The following is a 17254-nucleotide window of genomic DNA, read 5'->3' as shown; positions in this document are numbered from 1 at the left end:
TCATAGCTAACTCCTTCAACAACAGTAGACTGTCCTCTATGGAAATAACAGATCACATTAATGTAAGTCAACAGGGTTTGAGGGCAGGATTTTAACTCACTGTATGTGACCCACTGTTCAGTGTGTTGCATGTCCCCCTTTGTGACCAATCCACAGAGGATACTGGGTCCATTACAGCTGCACACTTCACATCCTTGCTCTCTAGCTCAAACTATAACTCAAATTTTTTGCACTGGAGGTCCCCAGGTCAGTCACTAGCATTGGCCAAGAGTCACTAGTCAGTCATAGCACAAATGTGGGGGAGTATCTGATATCTAAATTGAAGTGTTACTCGCATGCTTGAGATGAGCTACCTATGTACAAAGGAAGTGTGTAACCCACCAGTCAGAGTGTGTTATGTGTCTTCCTCTGTGCCTGAGCCAAAGAGGACGTGGGCCTAGCTTTATATTTCCAGCTGGAGAGATTCATGCTTTTCACAATGGAAGTCCCTGGTTTAGTCTCTGGCTTTGGCCAAGATGCTGGCCGTCACATATATATGATGCAAGCACGCCTTTACTGGACCTGGTATAGGCTCCTTATCTTCAGCAGGGTTGCTATAACCTTAGACTCACTCTTCTGGTTTCTAGAGCTTTGTGCCACATGTGGTGTAAAACATAATTCCTTCCAGATTTTCAGAAACTTATGTTGGATTTGGTAATGAAGGTCATATTTTATATCCCTGTTTCCACTGTCCCAGCTCATTAACATCATTTATCCACATCACGGAGAATGGTGCTGCTTTATAATAGTCTTTAATGGGAAAGGGGTTGCACATGTGTGGAAGGGTAGAATTTGGCCTACTGGATGTCATGTAAGGTACTGGAAATCAACACAGCCTGATGCACTTAGTTTATAACATCAGTTCACATACCGAGCTTTTAGAATTCAGTAGGGCAGGCCTTGCTGTACGCTGGACCTAATTAAGGTGTCCAGAAATCCATTCAAGAGTGGGATCTTTGGAAGAAGTCTAGTCAGTGGAAGGCCACCTTTTAAGAGATCCACATCAGGAAGAGAAAAGCGAGTTGGACTGTGTCGGTAAGAACTCAGCATGTTTTTGGACTCTTAACAATTATTTGTGATAGAAGGCTGATTCTGCTCTCACTTACACTCAGAGCAGGATAACTGCTGTGAATTAGGAGCATCTCCATTGAGGATAATGTAAAGCTAGTGTAAGTGGGAATATAATCAAGTACAGACGCTGTCCTTTTCTTCTTGAGGAAGAAAAAAATGGAAGGAAGGAAATCAAGAACCAAGAGTAAAATATCAAATCCTCCCCCACCCCCTCACCCACCCACCCCCTGGTTACAAGTACTCTTTAATGGAGCCAGATTGCGCCAGTAGTTTTGTCCAATGTTTTGGAAGAGCATTAATTCTCTGATAGTGAAAGTAAGGATTTGTTGTCGTGATATGCTACTGAAATACATAATGTTGGTTATGTCAGACAGTCTGGATTGATCAAGAGTTTAATAGTTGGAGATATAGTTTTTATTCCTTGAATTGGGACCCCTTTCTTTCTTAGTGCTTTGGGAGGTTTACATAGATAACAGACTGCTTACCATTTGTTGTGATTCAATTAATTATTAACCTTTAACAATAGAGAAGGCTACTAGATCGTCCTTTGCATTCATTAGTATGGCCTTGCTTTTATTCTACAGCTGTTATGGGAAGAGGTTCAAAAATTCAACCTATTTTTTAATTTACTGTTAACCGTTATGGGGATCCAATAATATTGATTAAAACCATTTTAGTAATGCAGCAGATACTGTATTGTCAGCAGACTAAGGTAGCAGATTCAGCTGTGTGACTTCCTGTTTTCTTTTTTGGTTGCTGAACAGACATTGATGAATGCTCAGATGGCTTTGTTCAATGTGACAGCCGTGCTAACTGCATTAACCTGCCTGGCTGGTACCACTGTGAATGCAGGGACGGCTACCATGACAATGGGATGTTTTCAGCAAGTGGAGAATCATGTGAAGGTCAGTATCCAATAAAGGGGCCTATAAATGTCTAATAGGTCACACGTTATTAGCATTCATAATACAGTAATGTGCAGAGTCCCCAGCTGATATTGGAGATCCATTGTGCTGGACACTGTCCCCAAAGACCTTAGAGCGGGAATAGATAAGACAAATGAAAATGGGAGAAAAGAAGTATTATTTTCCCTATTGGACAGATGGGGAACTGAAGAGCACAGGGAGATTCAGCAACTAATCCAAGGTCACATATGAAGTCTGTGGCTGAGCCAGGAACAGAATCTCTTCGGCCTCATACCAGCTTATGTGCAGTAATAACCAGGGCTAGATTGTGTGCAGCCTTTCTCCCATCCCCTTTGCCCAGCCAGTATAAGCCAGGCAGAATTGCAGTCCCTGCTCCTGGGAAGCCAAGATCTTCTCTCTCCCTACTCTCCAACCCAAAGAGAGCAAGGAGATGGCTCCAGCCCCTCTGTGGACTGGCTTTCTTCACTAGCTGGCTGTAAAGGGGAGGAAGAGAGGAAGGATAGTCCAGTGGTTAGGGAGAGATTTTCCAAAATGAAATGCTACTAAACAGAGGACCCCTGTATACACTAGTAGGCTGTAAAGATCACCACATTCTCTCACCGGTGACATCACGGAGGGGATGAAGTAGACTGAGGAAACTATTTTTTTATATGCAGAAATGAAGCTTATCCAGCCAGTTCCTCCTCTCCTATTACTTTGTACACTAAAATATTCCTCTTTAAGAAACTTGTCCTATTGCAAAGAATTATTCAGGGGGTCTAATAAGCCACTGCTCACCCCCAGGGTACTATAATGTTGCTTTTACTGCTCATAGAATTACTGCCTTTAGAAAGTGGCAGCTTGAGGAATAACATTAGAAGCTTGGAAACGCTGGAGATGGAGGGTGGGAGGGGCGGGTTGGTGCTGTGTAGAATCATTCCAGAGGCTCTAGCAAATGGGAACAGCAAGTTAGTGGGTATACAGTTATTTAAAGATGCAGCTGCCCTAGTGTGAAGCACTTAGTCTTTAAGCATTTATGAGCCTCTACTCTGAAGGCTATTTTAAGACAAACAAGGTTGCGTGTTCCGTTCTGGTTTGTTTAGACCAAAGTTGTGCATATTCCTTCATATTTGGTAATTATAAACTCCGAATGCTCCCACAGCGTGAGCTGCTCAGCTTTGTTTAAGCTCAGGTCTGCAGGCAGTGTCGATCCCAAAGGGAAGGAATGGAATTAATTTCAGTGATGCAGACTCAAAGAATGCGCTCCACTAAGAGTAAGGGTGACCTTTTAAATGTCCCTCTCACCACTTCTTCCGAGCATTTTTACCATATTTGAAAGCTGTACTCCCAGGTGGATTAGCCACCTGGCTATTTAAGCAACTTACTGACTTTGTAAGGCTGGGCTTCTCCATCAAGAACTGGCTAAATTTCAGTACTGGTCAGACAGATTTTAGAACATGACAAATAGTTTTGGAAAAATCTGTCTATGCACAAGTGTTGCAGTAATTTTCCATGAAAATATTTAGTTGGTAATCATCCAACACAAGGTTTTATCTCTGACTGTCATACTGGATTTGACTTCTTGCTTTAACATTGTGATTTGGTGATGTCTGCTAGACATTTGGCTGTTCAGCCAACTTAAAACTTAGATGTACTAAATTTTTTGCAGTGTCTATCACTAAAGATGAGCATTTAAACAATGATCCCCTTCTATAAAAGTGAGACGCCAACGAAAAAGAAATACAGAATTTCTGCTAAATAGAAAGCTTTTTAGGGTTTTCTACAAGGCATCAACAGCTCTTTAGTAAATACATACAGAAAGGGACAAGTGATTAGAATTAATTTACAAGTATTAGGAAAATATGTGGATGCTGTTGATACCCCCAGTCACTAACAGTGGAGCACTTTCAGATTGACTGTTTGCCACTCTAAACTTAAGAATATGTAACAGCTCAAGGGAACAAGGCAACAGTGTTGATATCACACTGCATTATTTTTTGTTGGACTGAAGCTATGGCATTGTGCCTCAGATAGGACATAAAGTCAGAACAAAGTGTGATGCTATGACGCAGCCTAATTTATTGAATATAAAAAGTTGAAAATCTTGGGGCTAGTATTAGTTAGATAAACTTGCTGAGATAAACTAAGAACCAAGGTAAACCTCCAACCAGAACTCTAACTGAACCAAAGCTTTTCTGAAGTTCAAAAAGGTTTATAAACTTTTTATTTTTTTAAATTTTTCCTCACTTTTGATGCCTCTTCACTTTGCGGGTTTATGTCAGGACCAGGAGTGGAAGATCCCAAATGCAGCAAAAGAATACTATGCCTGACCTGTGCAGAAAAAGAAAGCAAGAGAAATGTCACAAAAGTACAAGATTTCTGGACTAACTCTTAAACCCAAAGGGTTTTTATCAGTCCAGATAAGCATCCACATTTATTTGAACATAAACAAAACCATTCATTTTGTGGTTTTGCCCATGTCTGAGCAGTTTGGGGCAAATTCATCTCTGGTGTAAGCTGACTGATGTTCCTTTACAATCTTGTAAAGGCCATTTTTGTCCAGAAACATTTGGTTAAGAACTTCCCTTGTTACTGAAATGTCTTTGGATTTCAGCACATCTGGCAATCTCTGCTGGACTGGCTCCCATCTTCCCAAGTTTCTAATTTAGGAGCTCTCTGCTGTATCAAAGGACCAGTGTGTTTGGAGGTATCTCTGACCTGGGCAAGGCTTGGAATTTACAAAATTTGTATAAAGGAACCAGTCAGAGCCCAAAAGAAAGGGTATTCCAGCCTTGATTCCTTTCTCAATGAACTAGAAAGACAGGAGGCCTCTAGGAGCAGCGGGGGGAGGGAATCAGGCAGTGTTATGGTCTTGTGATGTGATTGGGTTGGGAGGTGCGGGATAGGAGGAGGGAGAAGGAAGATCTTAATATGTACATCCTATTGAACATCTCACATGGGTTAGGTAAGCAAAATTTGGCCCTCAGTTAAGCTCTGGGTAGCTATTCACATTTTGCATGATTTATCCAACACAATCCTCCAAATCTTTTGAGGCTCACACATCCCTATCTATACCATTCAAATTACTAGCTTCCTAAGCACTGTGTTGTAAGTTGGCTTCAGTGTGTTTATGTATTTTTGGAAGATGACATGGGAGTGATAATAGTGATATAACACCTAGATCTGAGATAGCTGGAAATTTGCAGCCTGGACTACTTTCCCCCCATTCATTGTGTTCAGCAGTAACAGCTCCCAAGTTCAGTCCCCAGCAGCGTCAGTAGTTTATGGCATTTGGTGCCCCAGTTATGGCCATAAACAAAATGTCAGCAACGTAATTCATGGTTTATGGTGGTTTGTTGCAAGTCCAAAATCAAAACGCTGAAGTAAGCTTTTCCCAGGGAAGGATGATTTGTGCTTAGGCACTTTGCAGATAAAGAATGAAGTTTGATGCTGATGAATAATGCAGATATGAATTTCATGTATGCAAGTTTGTGTTTCTCTCTCTGCATTTTGAGCATGTTGCTGTTTCATAGTGGATTAGAATCACAATATGAATGCCCACTGATTCAGGCTGAGGATATTTAACCTGTCTTGTGCAGAGTATTCATTTTTCTGAGGTCAGCAAGCTGAAAGTTCAGAAGTAGAAGGGTAGGGATGTCAAAAGCACTCACTGGTGGCCAGACTCTGCTCCCATTGAAGTCAGAATGTCAGTGGTAAAGCTCCCATTGACTTCTGTGGAAGCAGAGTTAACTATCATTGAAACCTTTGGAACATGCCACTCCAGTGAATAAATTGTGAAATGTGCCTGAATATGAAGAGCTAAATTCAGACCTGGTGTAAACGGGCACAGTTCCACTTGCTCTAATGGAGATATTCTCATTTACACTGATAGGAATTTCACCCCAAATTTCTCATTAAATGTGGTAGTTTTGAGTTGAATGAAGGTAGTCACCAACTTGCTTGAGAAGTGACATTACTTATTTGTGATATTGGCAGTGTGGGAGCCCTGTGTGTGAGAGCATTTTAAACAAGAAAAAGTCCCTCCATAAAAATGGCTTAACCCTAATAAAGAGAATTCCAGTGTTAGAAATTAATCATTTTGTTTAAGATATTAAACATTTAAATGGTTTTTTTTCTTATAATGATAGCCAGTGTTGCAGGAGACTGGAAATTGGTTTACAGAGTAGTTAGATAATGCCAAAATACCAGTTTTGGTTCACATTGGGTACAGCAATTTCTTTTTTATAATAGGTTCAGAATGTGTGGTGTTTTGCTCACTTAGGAACATAGGGACTGTCGCACTGGATTACATCAATGGTCTAGTTTATCCAATATCCTGTTGCTGACAGTGACCAGTACAAGATGCTTCAAAGGGAAGTAAAGGAATCTTGCTTTAAGCAGTGGGTGGAATAATCTATCTCTCACATTAATTGTCCTTCTAGCCCTAATAGTTAGACACTAGTCTACATACACTCTGAAGCATGAAATTTAATCTCTCTTCCAAAATCTGTTAGCATTAACTATTGCAACTCCAGATATTCTTGTTATCCAAATAAATGTTCAATCGCATATTGGATCTTGCTAAGTTTGTGGCCTCAACAACATCCTGTGGCAACAAGTTCCACTATTTATGTGTTCTCTGAAAAAGTATTTCCTTTTATCAGATTTGAATTTGTCACCTTTCAATTTCATTGCACGTCCCCTTATTCTTGTGTCATGAGATTGGGAGAATGGAACCCCCGATCTAACTTCTCTAGGCCATTCATTATTTGATATACTTTTATCGTCTCCCCTTATTTGTCTCCTTTGTAAGATAAACAATTCTAGTCTTTTCAATCTCTCTTCATATGAGAGTTTTTCCAGGCCCCTAATCATTTTCGTCACCCTTGTCTGAACCCCCTTTAATTCTTCAGTATCCTTCTTGAGATGGGGTTACCACAATAGGTGAAGCCGCACCATTGATTCAGATAATGGCATTATATAACTTTCCATGTTATTCTCCATCTTATTTCTCACACATCCTAACATCTTGTTACTTTTTTGACAGTAGCTGCACATTGAGCCGGAGTTTTAATTGAGCTGTTTTGCTTTAAGAGTTGGGTTTAAGACCGATCTGGAGAAGGTTCCCTTTCCATCTTTGAAGCCAAAAGTAGTTGAGTATTGTATGAGGCTCTGAGATTGATTGTAAAAGATACACAAGTATACTGATTTTTTTTTATTGGCCTGCTGTCCAGTAAATAGCACAAATATCACATTTTAGTGCAATCTGTAATTAAAAACATGGGGCCAGATTGTCATAAAGTTTTGATTTATGATTGAAGTCAATGGAGCTACCCAGATTTGCACAGCCAAGGAGGTGGCCTTTGATTTTTCAGATACATTCCAAAATTTTTTTATATTGAGTAGTGCTATTTACCATATGCTCTTTCAGAATCCTAAGCTGAGAGAAATGGGTGGGATTTTCCCTCTAGCTATAGGAGGAGACAGACAGCTCAAAAAGCTAAATAAAATCATTGAAGTGCAAGGCAGTGTATGCCGTTAGTTTGTCTTTGCGAAAGATGTGTGTGTATACATTAATGAAATGTCTCTAAAGTACTCTGAAATCTTTGAAATGTAATATTGTGTCAAAGTCATTCAGCTTAATCCCCGTTGAGATTCATTTTGTTCTTATATTAGACACAAAGATCATGGATGCCTCTGTAACTCGAATAACTAATATGCTCTGTTGGTACCTTAGATAAATCATGTGATCCCTTATTACTGAATGAAACTACAGGTCAGACTTCACCTTTCATGTTAACTTTTCAGTAGATGACTCAAAAGCACTAGGCAGAGCTACCAAAGGCGTTTGGAAGCAAATTCAATTGTCTGTTGCTTTGCTTGTTAAATACACTTTTACTTCTCATGGATGCAGGTTTCCATAGACTAATGGTCTTTCTGGGGCTTAGTATTATCTCTGTTCTTGTGCCTCTTGTTTAGAAGTTGTGGTTGCCTTGTTCTTGCTAAATAGCTCAACAACTTTCACGTAGAAAATGATATAGAAAATTTCAAATGATAACATTTTTTTCTTTTAAAACAGAGAAGGGGGTTTTCAAAGACATTGTGTGAACTTGTGAGTTATTTCTCCCTATTCTGGTGGAGTACAAATTAATTTTCAGCTGAAGGCTTTAATGGCTGAGAATCATTTATACTGGCTGTAGCAAGGCCATTTTTGTTAATTGAATGTGATCTAAAAGCATTACACGGCATGTTTTCACAGACATTGATGAATGTGGGACTGGAAGGCACAGCTGTGCCAATGACACTATTTGCTTTAACTTGGATGGTGGGTATGACTGTCGATGTCCTCATGGAAAAAACTGCACAGGAGACTGTATCCATGATGACAAAATCAAACACAATGGGCAGATTTGGGTGCTGGAGAATGACCGGTGCTCTGTCTGCTCATGCCAGGTTAGTATAAAGTTCACTGTTTTTTTAATCACTGGTGGGGGAAAAAGGGAGAGTTTGCTAAATTGGAAGAAAACACTATGATTCCAGTAAAATTATTCTGTTACTGCTTTTCTTGGGCCCCTTCCACCATGGAGGTGATGTCACAGGAAAAGTGATTTCCACAGGACCATTTGGGATCAGTGTGCTTCCTTCTGGCCTGCCTCTTCCCAATACCAAGCACCCTATCCCAGTCCTACTCAATCCCAGCCGTTTCCCCCTGGATGGATAATAGTTCCTTGGTGGCTTTGCTGTGCAACCCTACAAAAAGGAAGACAGAATCATCAGGCACACCCACCTCCCTTAGCCATGTGGGAGAGATGAAATTTGTGCACAGAAGATTTCCTGTGTGCATTGATCTTTGAGATGCAGTTGGACCTGGGAATTAGATTGGCTAGAATTGATGAAATGTGAAGGAAAAAAGCTGTCTTCCCCCACCCTCCCTGCCTTTCATATACCCGAAGGTAATACTGGCCGTCCTCCTCAAATCTTAATGTGAAGCTGTTCTTTCCCCTAAACTCATGCTTCGTGGTAAAAACGTTGAAGCAAAACCTGGGCCAAATTCGCTGCTGGCAAAAACTGGGACACCTCCCTAAAAGCTAAGGTTTCACCAGCATTTAAGTTGAACCCTGGCTACATTTAGTCTTTCTAATATGAACACTTTACAATAGATGTAGGAGAGATGGATTGGTCTGGGAGTTTCTATCAACACTTACTAACATGCATACAAAAATTAGCATAATTTTAGTAAAATCTGTTAATCTGAGGCCTGGGCTACACTAGTGAGGGAAGTTTCTGAACTAAGATAGGCAACTTCAGCTATGTTGTTTGCGGAGCTGAAGTCGAAGTATCTTAGTTTGACTTACCTGGCTGTCCTCATGGCAGCGGGTCGACTGCTGCGGCTCCCCCATCGACTCCGCTTTCTCCTCTTGCTGAGGTGGAGTACGGGCATCGATTCGGGGATTGATTTATTGCATCTAGATGAGAGGCAATAAATCGTTCCCCAATACATCAAACACTACCTGCTGATCTGGTGGGTAGTATAGATGTACCCTCACTGTCTCAGGAAAACCTATATATTTCATCACCTCAGGAGAGGGCTGATTGAAGAATTGCTATTACGAAGGAAATTAAGGACATGCAAATTAACATGTGATTTAGAATTAAATCAACATGCCTAATTTTGTATAGTGACCAGAGTTATGCAAATTTCTGTTATTACTATGTGCTGATTTGTCTTGGAACAACAGAGTGGATATGTGATGTGTCGGCGGATGGTCTGTGACTGTGAGAACCCTACTGTTGACCTGTTTTGTTGCCCTGAATGTGATTCAAGGCTCAGCAGTCAATGTCTACATCAAAGTGGGGAGCTCTCATACAACAGTGGAGATTCCTGGGTGCAGAACTGTCAGCAGTGTCGATGCTTGGTAAGTCTTCCTACAACAGCAGAGTCTATAGTAAGGCCAGGTCTACACTACCACTTACTTCACCATAACTTACATTGCTATGGGGTGTCAATAAACCTCTCACCTGAGTGACATAAGTTACACCAACCTAAGCACCAGTGTGGACAACACTATGTCAAGTATCAGAGGGGTAGCCATGTTAGTCTGAATCTGTAAAAGCAGCAGAGAGTCCTGTGGCACCTTATAGACTAACAGACGTTTTGGATCATGAGCTTTCGTGGGTGAATACCCACTTCATCATAGTGAAATTTCCAGGGGGAGGTATATATGTGCTGAAGCAAGCTAGAATAACGACGTTTAGTTCGTCAGTGAGGTATGAGCCCTCTTCTCAGTTGAGGTGTGAAACCAAGGAGAGAAACTGCCGTTCTGTAATGGCAAGCCAGTCACAGTCTTTGTTAACCCTGAGCAGTTGTGGTGTCAAATTTGCAGAGTAATTGAGCTCGCGTTTCTCTTTTGAAGTATGTCCTGATTTTTTTTGCTGCAGGATGGCACCTTAAGGTCTGCTATAGTGTGGCCAGGAGGTTTGAAGTGCTTCTCCTACAGGTTTTTGCATTATTCCTTCCTAATATCTGATTTGTGTCCATTTATCCTTTCCATAGAGACTGTCCAGTTTGGCCATGTACATAGCAGAGGGCATTGCTGGCATATGATGGCGTATATTACATTGGTGGACGTGCAGTGAATGAACCGGTGATGGTGTGGCTGATCTGGTTAGGTCCTGTGATGGTGTCACTGTGTAGATATGTGGGCCAAGTTGCATCGGGTTTTTGCATGGATGGTTCCTGAGCTAGAGCTACTATGGTGCGGTGTGCAGTTCTGGTGAGAATACGTTTCAGTTGCAGGTTGTTGTGCGCAAGGATTGCCTGCCACCCAAGGCCTTGAAAGTGTGAATCATTGTCCAGATGTGTGAGATTCCCTGATGATGCACTTGGAGGTTTAACTGGGCTGTATGTGATGGCCAGTGGAGTCCTGTTGATATCTTTCTTGGGTTGTCTTGCAGTAGGACTTCTGGGTACCACGTTCTGGCTCTGTTATCTGTTCCTTATTTCCTCGGCGGGTATTGTAGTTCTGAAGAATGCTTGGTGGAGATTTGTAGGTTGGTCTCTGTCTGATGGTGAGGGGTTAGATCAGATGCAGTTGTACCTCAGTGCTTGGCTGTAGACAATGGATCGTGTGATGTGCCCGGGATGGAAGCTGGAGGCATGAAGGTAGGCATAGCAGTCGGTAGGTTTTTGATATAGGGTGGTGTGGTCACATTAACAGAAGTTCCTCAAAAGAAAAGAAGGAGGTGACTCTAGATCAAGCCTCAATATGCTGTTAGTATTCAGTGTGGATCAACAGTACCTCATGGTCAATGATATCAAGGACAGCTTTACATACTTGTGACCTGATTATCCTTGTACTTACCCTCCCATAAATCAGGACTATTTCCTGTGTAATCGGTGGATTACATTGGTGGAGATCAGTGGCATGACATTGGTTGCACCTCGAGCACAGGAGACTCTGCATTTGTGCTCCCAAATATGGTCCTGATACTAAGGAAGCAGACATCTCTGTCCATATTTCAATACTCCACCCCCTTTCATGGCTTCTTGGCATTCCAGATCTCCTATGCAGCCAAGATGCATTCATTTGGCTGCACATTGAGCTTGTACATCCACAGCATGTCTGAGTAGCATTTTCTCCCTAATACAGCAGGGACAAAATAAGATGTTTGAATGAAAAGGGAAGGGGGAGGCAGAAAGATGTCCATTTACTAGGGTGGATTAAAAACTGATCATTTAAAAAATGATTTTTTTAACTTGTCATTGTTTAAATTTAAATTAAATACAAGTTTATTAAAAAATAAACCTATTTAAAGTTACCTTTGAAATAATGATAACCTATATTAAGGCTCAAACCTATTATAACCTATTAAAATCATTTAAATTAAATTCAAGACATAATATTAAGTAGTACTTGTTTGCAGCCAAGTTTTAAAGAAAGTCAAACCGCTGAACTGGTGAAAGTCGCTGGCTAACCATCTGGAACTAGAGACTGTTGAAGTAAACCTGCTTTTGACAGCTATAGCTTCTTCTGCAGGTGCAGAGAGAATATTTTCTTCATTCCAGTTTATTCAACTAGTGCAGTTTAATGACCAGTTCCTTCGAAGTTAAGAAACCAATTGGGAGCTGAAAAAGCGGGAAAACTCATTTTCCTCTTCCAATCTATGAATAAAAAGTTGGTGTGAGAGGATGAGATCTAGTAGTTCTGAAATCTTGAAGGACCTGGTGACCAGAAACAAGTATTTCAATTCACTAACTACAGATAATACTTCCTTTTTAAAATAAATCAGTTTTAAACGCAATACATATTTTAATGAACTTTTTTGATAAACTTCTTTTCTTATGTATACAGCACATTTAAGGTAGTTTTATTTAATAAATTAAAAAAATTCTGTTTTGGTTCATTTATAATTGAATTTGAATTTCCATCCAACTAGAGCTAGACAGAAATCACAAGTAAAAAATTAATCAACTAGTAAATAAGGAATGCATCCTTATTTAAATCAAGTTTCCTGGCTGCTGATTTCAGTTGATTACATTCAGTGATTTAAGTTGCTTTGATTTAAATCAATCCACCCTTTCATTTACCGCCAACACTACCCCTCCAAAATGACACATTGATTTTTAAAGCACATACACTTTCTATGTAATTTCTGGTATTGTCAACAGGAAATGAGCATCAGAATTCTTTTCACTGTCTTTTAAATACAGCCACATGTCAGTCAGCAGAAAGAGACAACACATTGAGTCATAAAAACATGTAATAATACATCAGAAACAACACAGAATACCTAACATGATCTCTCTTTGTTCTTTTTTTTTTTTAAATAGCAAGGTGAAGTTGACTGTTGGCCTTTGCCTTGTCCAGAGGTGGAATGTGAATTCAGTGTACTCTCCAAGAGTGAGTGTTGTCCACGCTGCGTCACTGATCCCTGCCAGGCAGACACCATTCGTAATGACATCACTAAGACGTGTCTGGATGAAACTAATGTAATTCGCTTCACTGGATCTTCATGGATTAAACACGGCACAGAGTGCACCCTCTGCCAATGCAAGGTAAAGAGCATAAAAATCAAGCCAAGAGGCCTCCTTACCAGGTGGTTCTGTAGCTTATAAAAATTAATACATGTAGTCTGGTCAGTGGGAAGTCAGTTTCTACGTTTGCTGTTCAAAGATCGCAATATGAAATGTTCAGCTTTAGCTGCAGACTCTCCTATCAGTGATGCAGAGCTTTCAAGAACCAGATGATGGTTTAAATGTGCCAGCAGGACAGAAATCTCACAGCATCATAGCCCATATTGTATCTCACCTTGAGCAAGTGAACCAACGTATCCTTTCCACAGAAACATCTTGCTTTGACTGTGATGGCAGATCTTACTCTTGCCAGCCCATTGCTATTTTGTAGATACTTATAGTGTCAAATAATTTCCAAAGGTCTGTAAGATCTGACCTCATACAGGAAATATATTTTGTAGAGTGAAGATCAAATTACCAGAAATGCTATTGTCTCCTTTAGGATTGTGATGATCAAATGTTTTAAGTTTTCTAATGGCAAAAATGGAAATTCTGTTCTTCCTTGGTTTAAAAATGAGAGCAGAATCCACATTATTTGGGCCTTTAGTATTCTTCAGGGGTAAGGCGCACATTATCTTAAGAAGAAAAGTTAATGGTGAAAAGCTTCTGTGAATTCTGCTGCCTTTTCTAAGACAAATTAAAAAAGGGATGTTAGAATAAAGTGTTTCCATTTTTTACACACACAAACACACACACACACACACACACACACACACACACGTGTGAGGGAAACTGTATTTTCTATTGTGTATAACTGAAGGCTGACCAGTAGCAGTTCCACAACAGAGGTGACCAGCCAGGAGGAGGAGGAGAGAGAGAACGAGCAGGATCCATTGGGATGGAGATCTGTAACCCTCCCAAATAATTTCAGATATCATCCCATGTCCATCCCATAGGTCCAGAGTACCACCTAAGGCTCCACTTGGAAGAAGAAACAGGATCAGAATCCCATATTGTTGAGATGCCTGGGAATGTAGAAGGAGCTTATTTGTATAAATTCCACTGGTTGTCAGTTGTGGAACATGTCCCATCTATTGTACCCTCTTGTGGTCCAAGTCTGGTCTCTATTTTACAACCAGTTTATACAGAGCTATGGGCTACTGGTACCAGTTGTTGCCTTGTAAACTCGGATCATGATTTGACCCTATTTGAGTAATATAGATACTATGCCAAGCTCCATGGACTCACGATGCCTCATGTCAGAATCCATTCTAAGATCTACAGAGAAAACCAGTTCAGCTAGTATACGCCACATTATTCCAACTACCAGATGGACATTGGTATAATCCTTTCCTTTTAGGATAGTCAGAAACAGAAATGCCAAATAGTCATTGTGCCTGTTTAAACTAGATTCACCATTTATCCTTACATTTTCCATGACAGAACAAGGAGCAGTGGTCTCAAATTGCAATGGGGGAGGTCTAGGTTGGATATTAGGAAACACTATTTCACTAGGAGGGTGGTGAGGCACTGGAATGGGTTATCTAGGGAGGTGGTGGAATCTCCATCCTTAAAAGTTTTTAAGGCCCGGCTTGACAAAGCCCTGTCTGGGATGATTTAGTTGGTGTTGGTCCTGCTTTGAGCAGGGGGTTGGACTAGATGACCTCCTGACGTCCCGTCCAATCCTAAGCTTCTATGATTCTATAATTCTATGTTATGAATTTTCAAATATCACAAGGCATAACAGTATAATTAGAGCCACAGACTCTTAATAATTAACATGTACCATTTGTTCCTCAAAGAACAAAAACTATTTTTTGTTTCTTTCCAACACTATGTTCTTTTTTGACATGTACTGTAAGTATTTTAGCTTTGTTTTCCATCCAAGCAGTCTAATCCAAGGAAGCAAAGCGAGTACCATAGCACAGCTTGTATAGTTTTGATTCTGTAGCAAAAATATAAATACCATACTACTGAGTGTCTCATTTGTACTGCTTCGTTTCACTGTTTTCTAGCAGTACATCACATGCCAGGTCAAAGCTTTAGGATAAGCTTCTCTAACCAAGCTACTGCAAAATAAGTTTACACAAAATCCTTTAAGAATTCAGAAAGCCAGGCATCAGCTAAAGCTGACTTAGCCAAAAAACCATTTCAAATCACAAGTAAAGAAGGTGAACTCTAGGATTGCTGGCATGGCTGTCTCGTCTCCTGCCACATACAGTCAAGAAAATGAATTAATGATTCTTACATCCCTGATCTTTAATCAGCCCCACATTTCAATTGACTAACTGTATTTACAGTAATTTAAAAATTATATGCACTATCTGCATTAAGAGTCATACTGAGGAGAAGAGGTGGAAATGCAACATATATCTTTTCTTCAATACTTTAATCACTTTTCTAGGCAACCTGTTCCATTCATTCCTAATGTTCATAGAAATATGTCTATACTAAGATCTGGAGGGGAAACTTCAAAGATTAACCTTTGACAGTGTTACAGCCTGAAAGTATTAACTAAAGTGCTAAATAAAACTCGTGGTCCCCCGTGTCAAATCTAAATAAAAATTCTAATGTCTTGTCCTCTTTGCCATCTTTATTGCACACACTGGGGCAAATCCTGATTCATGTGAAATAAATAGCATATTGCCAAATGACTTCAATTCTATGTCTTAGTTTTACAATATGGATCACACAGTGATTAGTGAGTGAAATCATTAGATTCCTTTTACATAGAGTGTGAGACTGAAGTGAAGATAGAAAGAGAAAAAAATAAACAGTTTACACATTTATTTAGAAATATTCTTCTACTGAGCAGGTATTTGCAGATGGTCATTCTGATTGTTAATTTGACTTTACAAAATACTAACCATTTAAATCTCTCTTCTTTTTCCCTTCCTCCCCCCCTCACAGAATGGTCATGTTTGTTGCTCAGTGGATCCACAGTGCCTTCAGGAACTGTGAAGCTAACAACTGTGTCTCACAAGCAGTTTCTGGTTGCAGAATTTTCCTTCACAAAAAGACCTTTAGACCAAAAATTGTATAAAGCCAAAACTGAAATCACATCAGTTTTGTCCATCTAAAGTGCAGAAATGTTCTGAATTGAGTGAGCTTTCAATTACCTGAGTCAGAATGAAATCTATGGAACTGGAGAAAAGCTCAGATGTGTAAACCTTTCTCTGAGGTCAGGCTCAGCTTCTGGTGTATTTATGTGTCTGGCATCATTATGCAGAATATTAGGTTAGTGGTAAAGTAACACCTTGTAACATTGTACCTAACAATGTCAAGATCGAGAGACAAATAGAAGTGATCATTGAGCCTACTGAAGCTTTGAAAGTCCAACACTTCAATAGGTAAAGAGATTTTTACCTAATAATATTTGAATCTGCACAAATTTTGTTTGATTGCTCACTGCAGACTCTAGCAGAAATTTGAATAAAGGGAGGATGTCTTCAGGAACAAAGAATATAGCAGCTAAGATGTGTTATGTACAGTACATGCTTTGAAAAAAGATATAAGTTATTGTAAAAAAAAGTGATGCACCGGCATGGCTACTTAACGTTTTCTGATGAGGAAAGTCATCTATATTTCCTTGTTTTACTGCACTTATTATTTCTTGATTGAATTTGTTCAGTATGAGCTCATTCTTGTGCAAAATTAAAATAAATATTTCTCTTACCTTATAATATTTCTGGCTTTGAGTCTCCTTCACTGATACAGGTGATATTTTTATATATTATAGGTGACTGTTTCTCCTTTATGAGTAGGGTTGTATATAGATGTTTCTATCTGGCACAAAGTTGTGACATTATTTCATATTTGTGCTAGTCTTTAAGGGATTGATCTTGCAAATGCTTCTGCATGTGAGTAAGTTGACTCCTGTCACTAGTCCCATTGAGTTTGATAGGACTATTCATGTGCATAAAGGTTTGAAGGATCAAATTCTAAATGTTGATAGGATACTGCCAAGCAGCTTAGATGCAACATTTGTCTGCCTTTAACACTGTTCTAACTTGTGGGAAATTCTCTTCAGATTTGAAGCCCTATTTTTGTTGCTGTTAAACACCACAACTTTGGTGATTTCATATGTGCTGGAACTAGAAGTGCTGGCGTTGCTGCCACACCCCTGGCTTGAAGTGGTTTCCATTATATACAGGGTTTACAGTTTGGTTCAATGGGTCTCAGCACCCCCACTATACAAATTGTTCCATCACCCTTGGATGATTTT

General features: G+C 39.8%; 1 protein-coding gene across 1 annotated transcript in view; it reads left to right on the top strand.

The window, feature by feature from the left end:
• Nucleotides 1-16700, top strand: part of NELL2 (neural EGFL like 2) — a 229530-nt gene extending 212830 nt beyond the window's left edge. Inside the window, exons 16-20 of the mRNA XM_032775057.2 lie at nucleotides 1875-2015; nucleotides 8275-8468; nucleotides 9755-9931; nucleotides 12847-13071; nucleotides 15940-16700. Of these exons, the coding sequence (XP_032630948.1) occupies nucleotides 1875-2015; nucleotides 8275-8468; nucleotides 9755-9931; nucleotides 12847-13071; nucleotides 15940-15990 (788 nt within the window). The 3' untranslated portion in view covers nucleotides 15991-16700. The remainder of the gene's footprint in view (nucleotides 1-1874; nucleotides 2016-8274; nucleotides 8469-9754; nucleotides 9932-12846; nucleotides 13072-15939) is intronic.
• Nucleotides 16701-17254: the final 554 nt, after the last annotated feature.

This window comes from Chelonoidis abingdonii, chromosome 1, assembly GCF_003597395.2.
Source record: "Chelonoidis abingdonii isolate Lonesome George chromosome 1, CheloAbing_2.0, whole genome shotgun sequence".
In the NCBI taxonomy this organism is placed as follows: domain Eukaryota; kingdom Metazoa; phylum Chordata; order Testudines; family Testudinidae; genus Chelonoidis; species Chelonoidis abingdonii.
The sequence above is the reverse complement of the archived record's forward strand: the minus strand, read 5'-3'. Positions and strand labels throughout refer to the sequence as shown.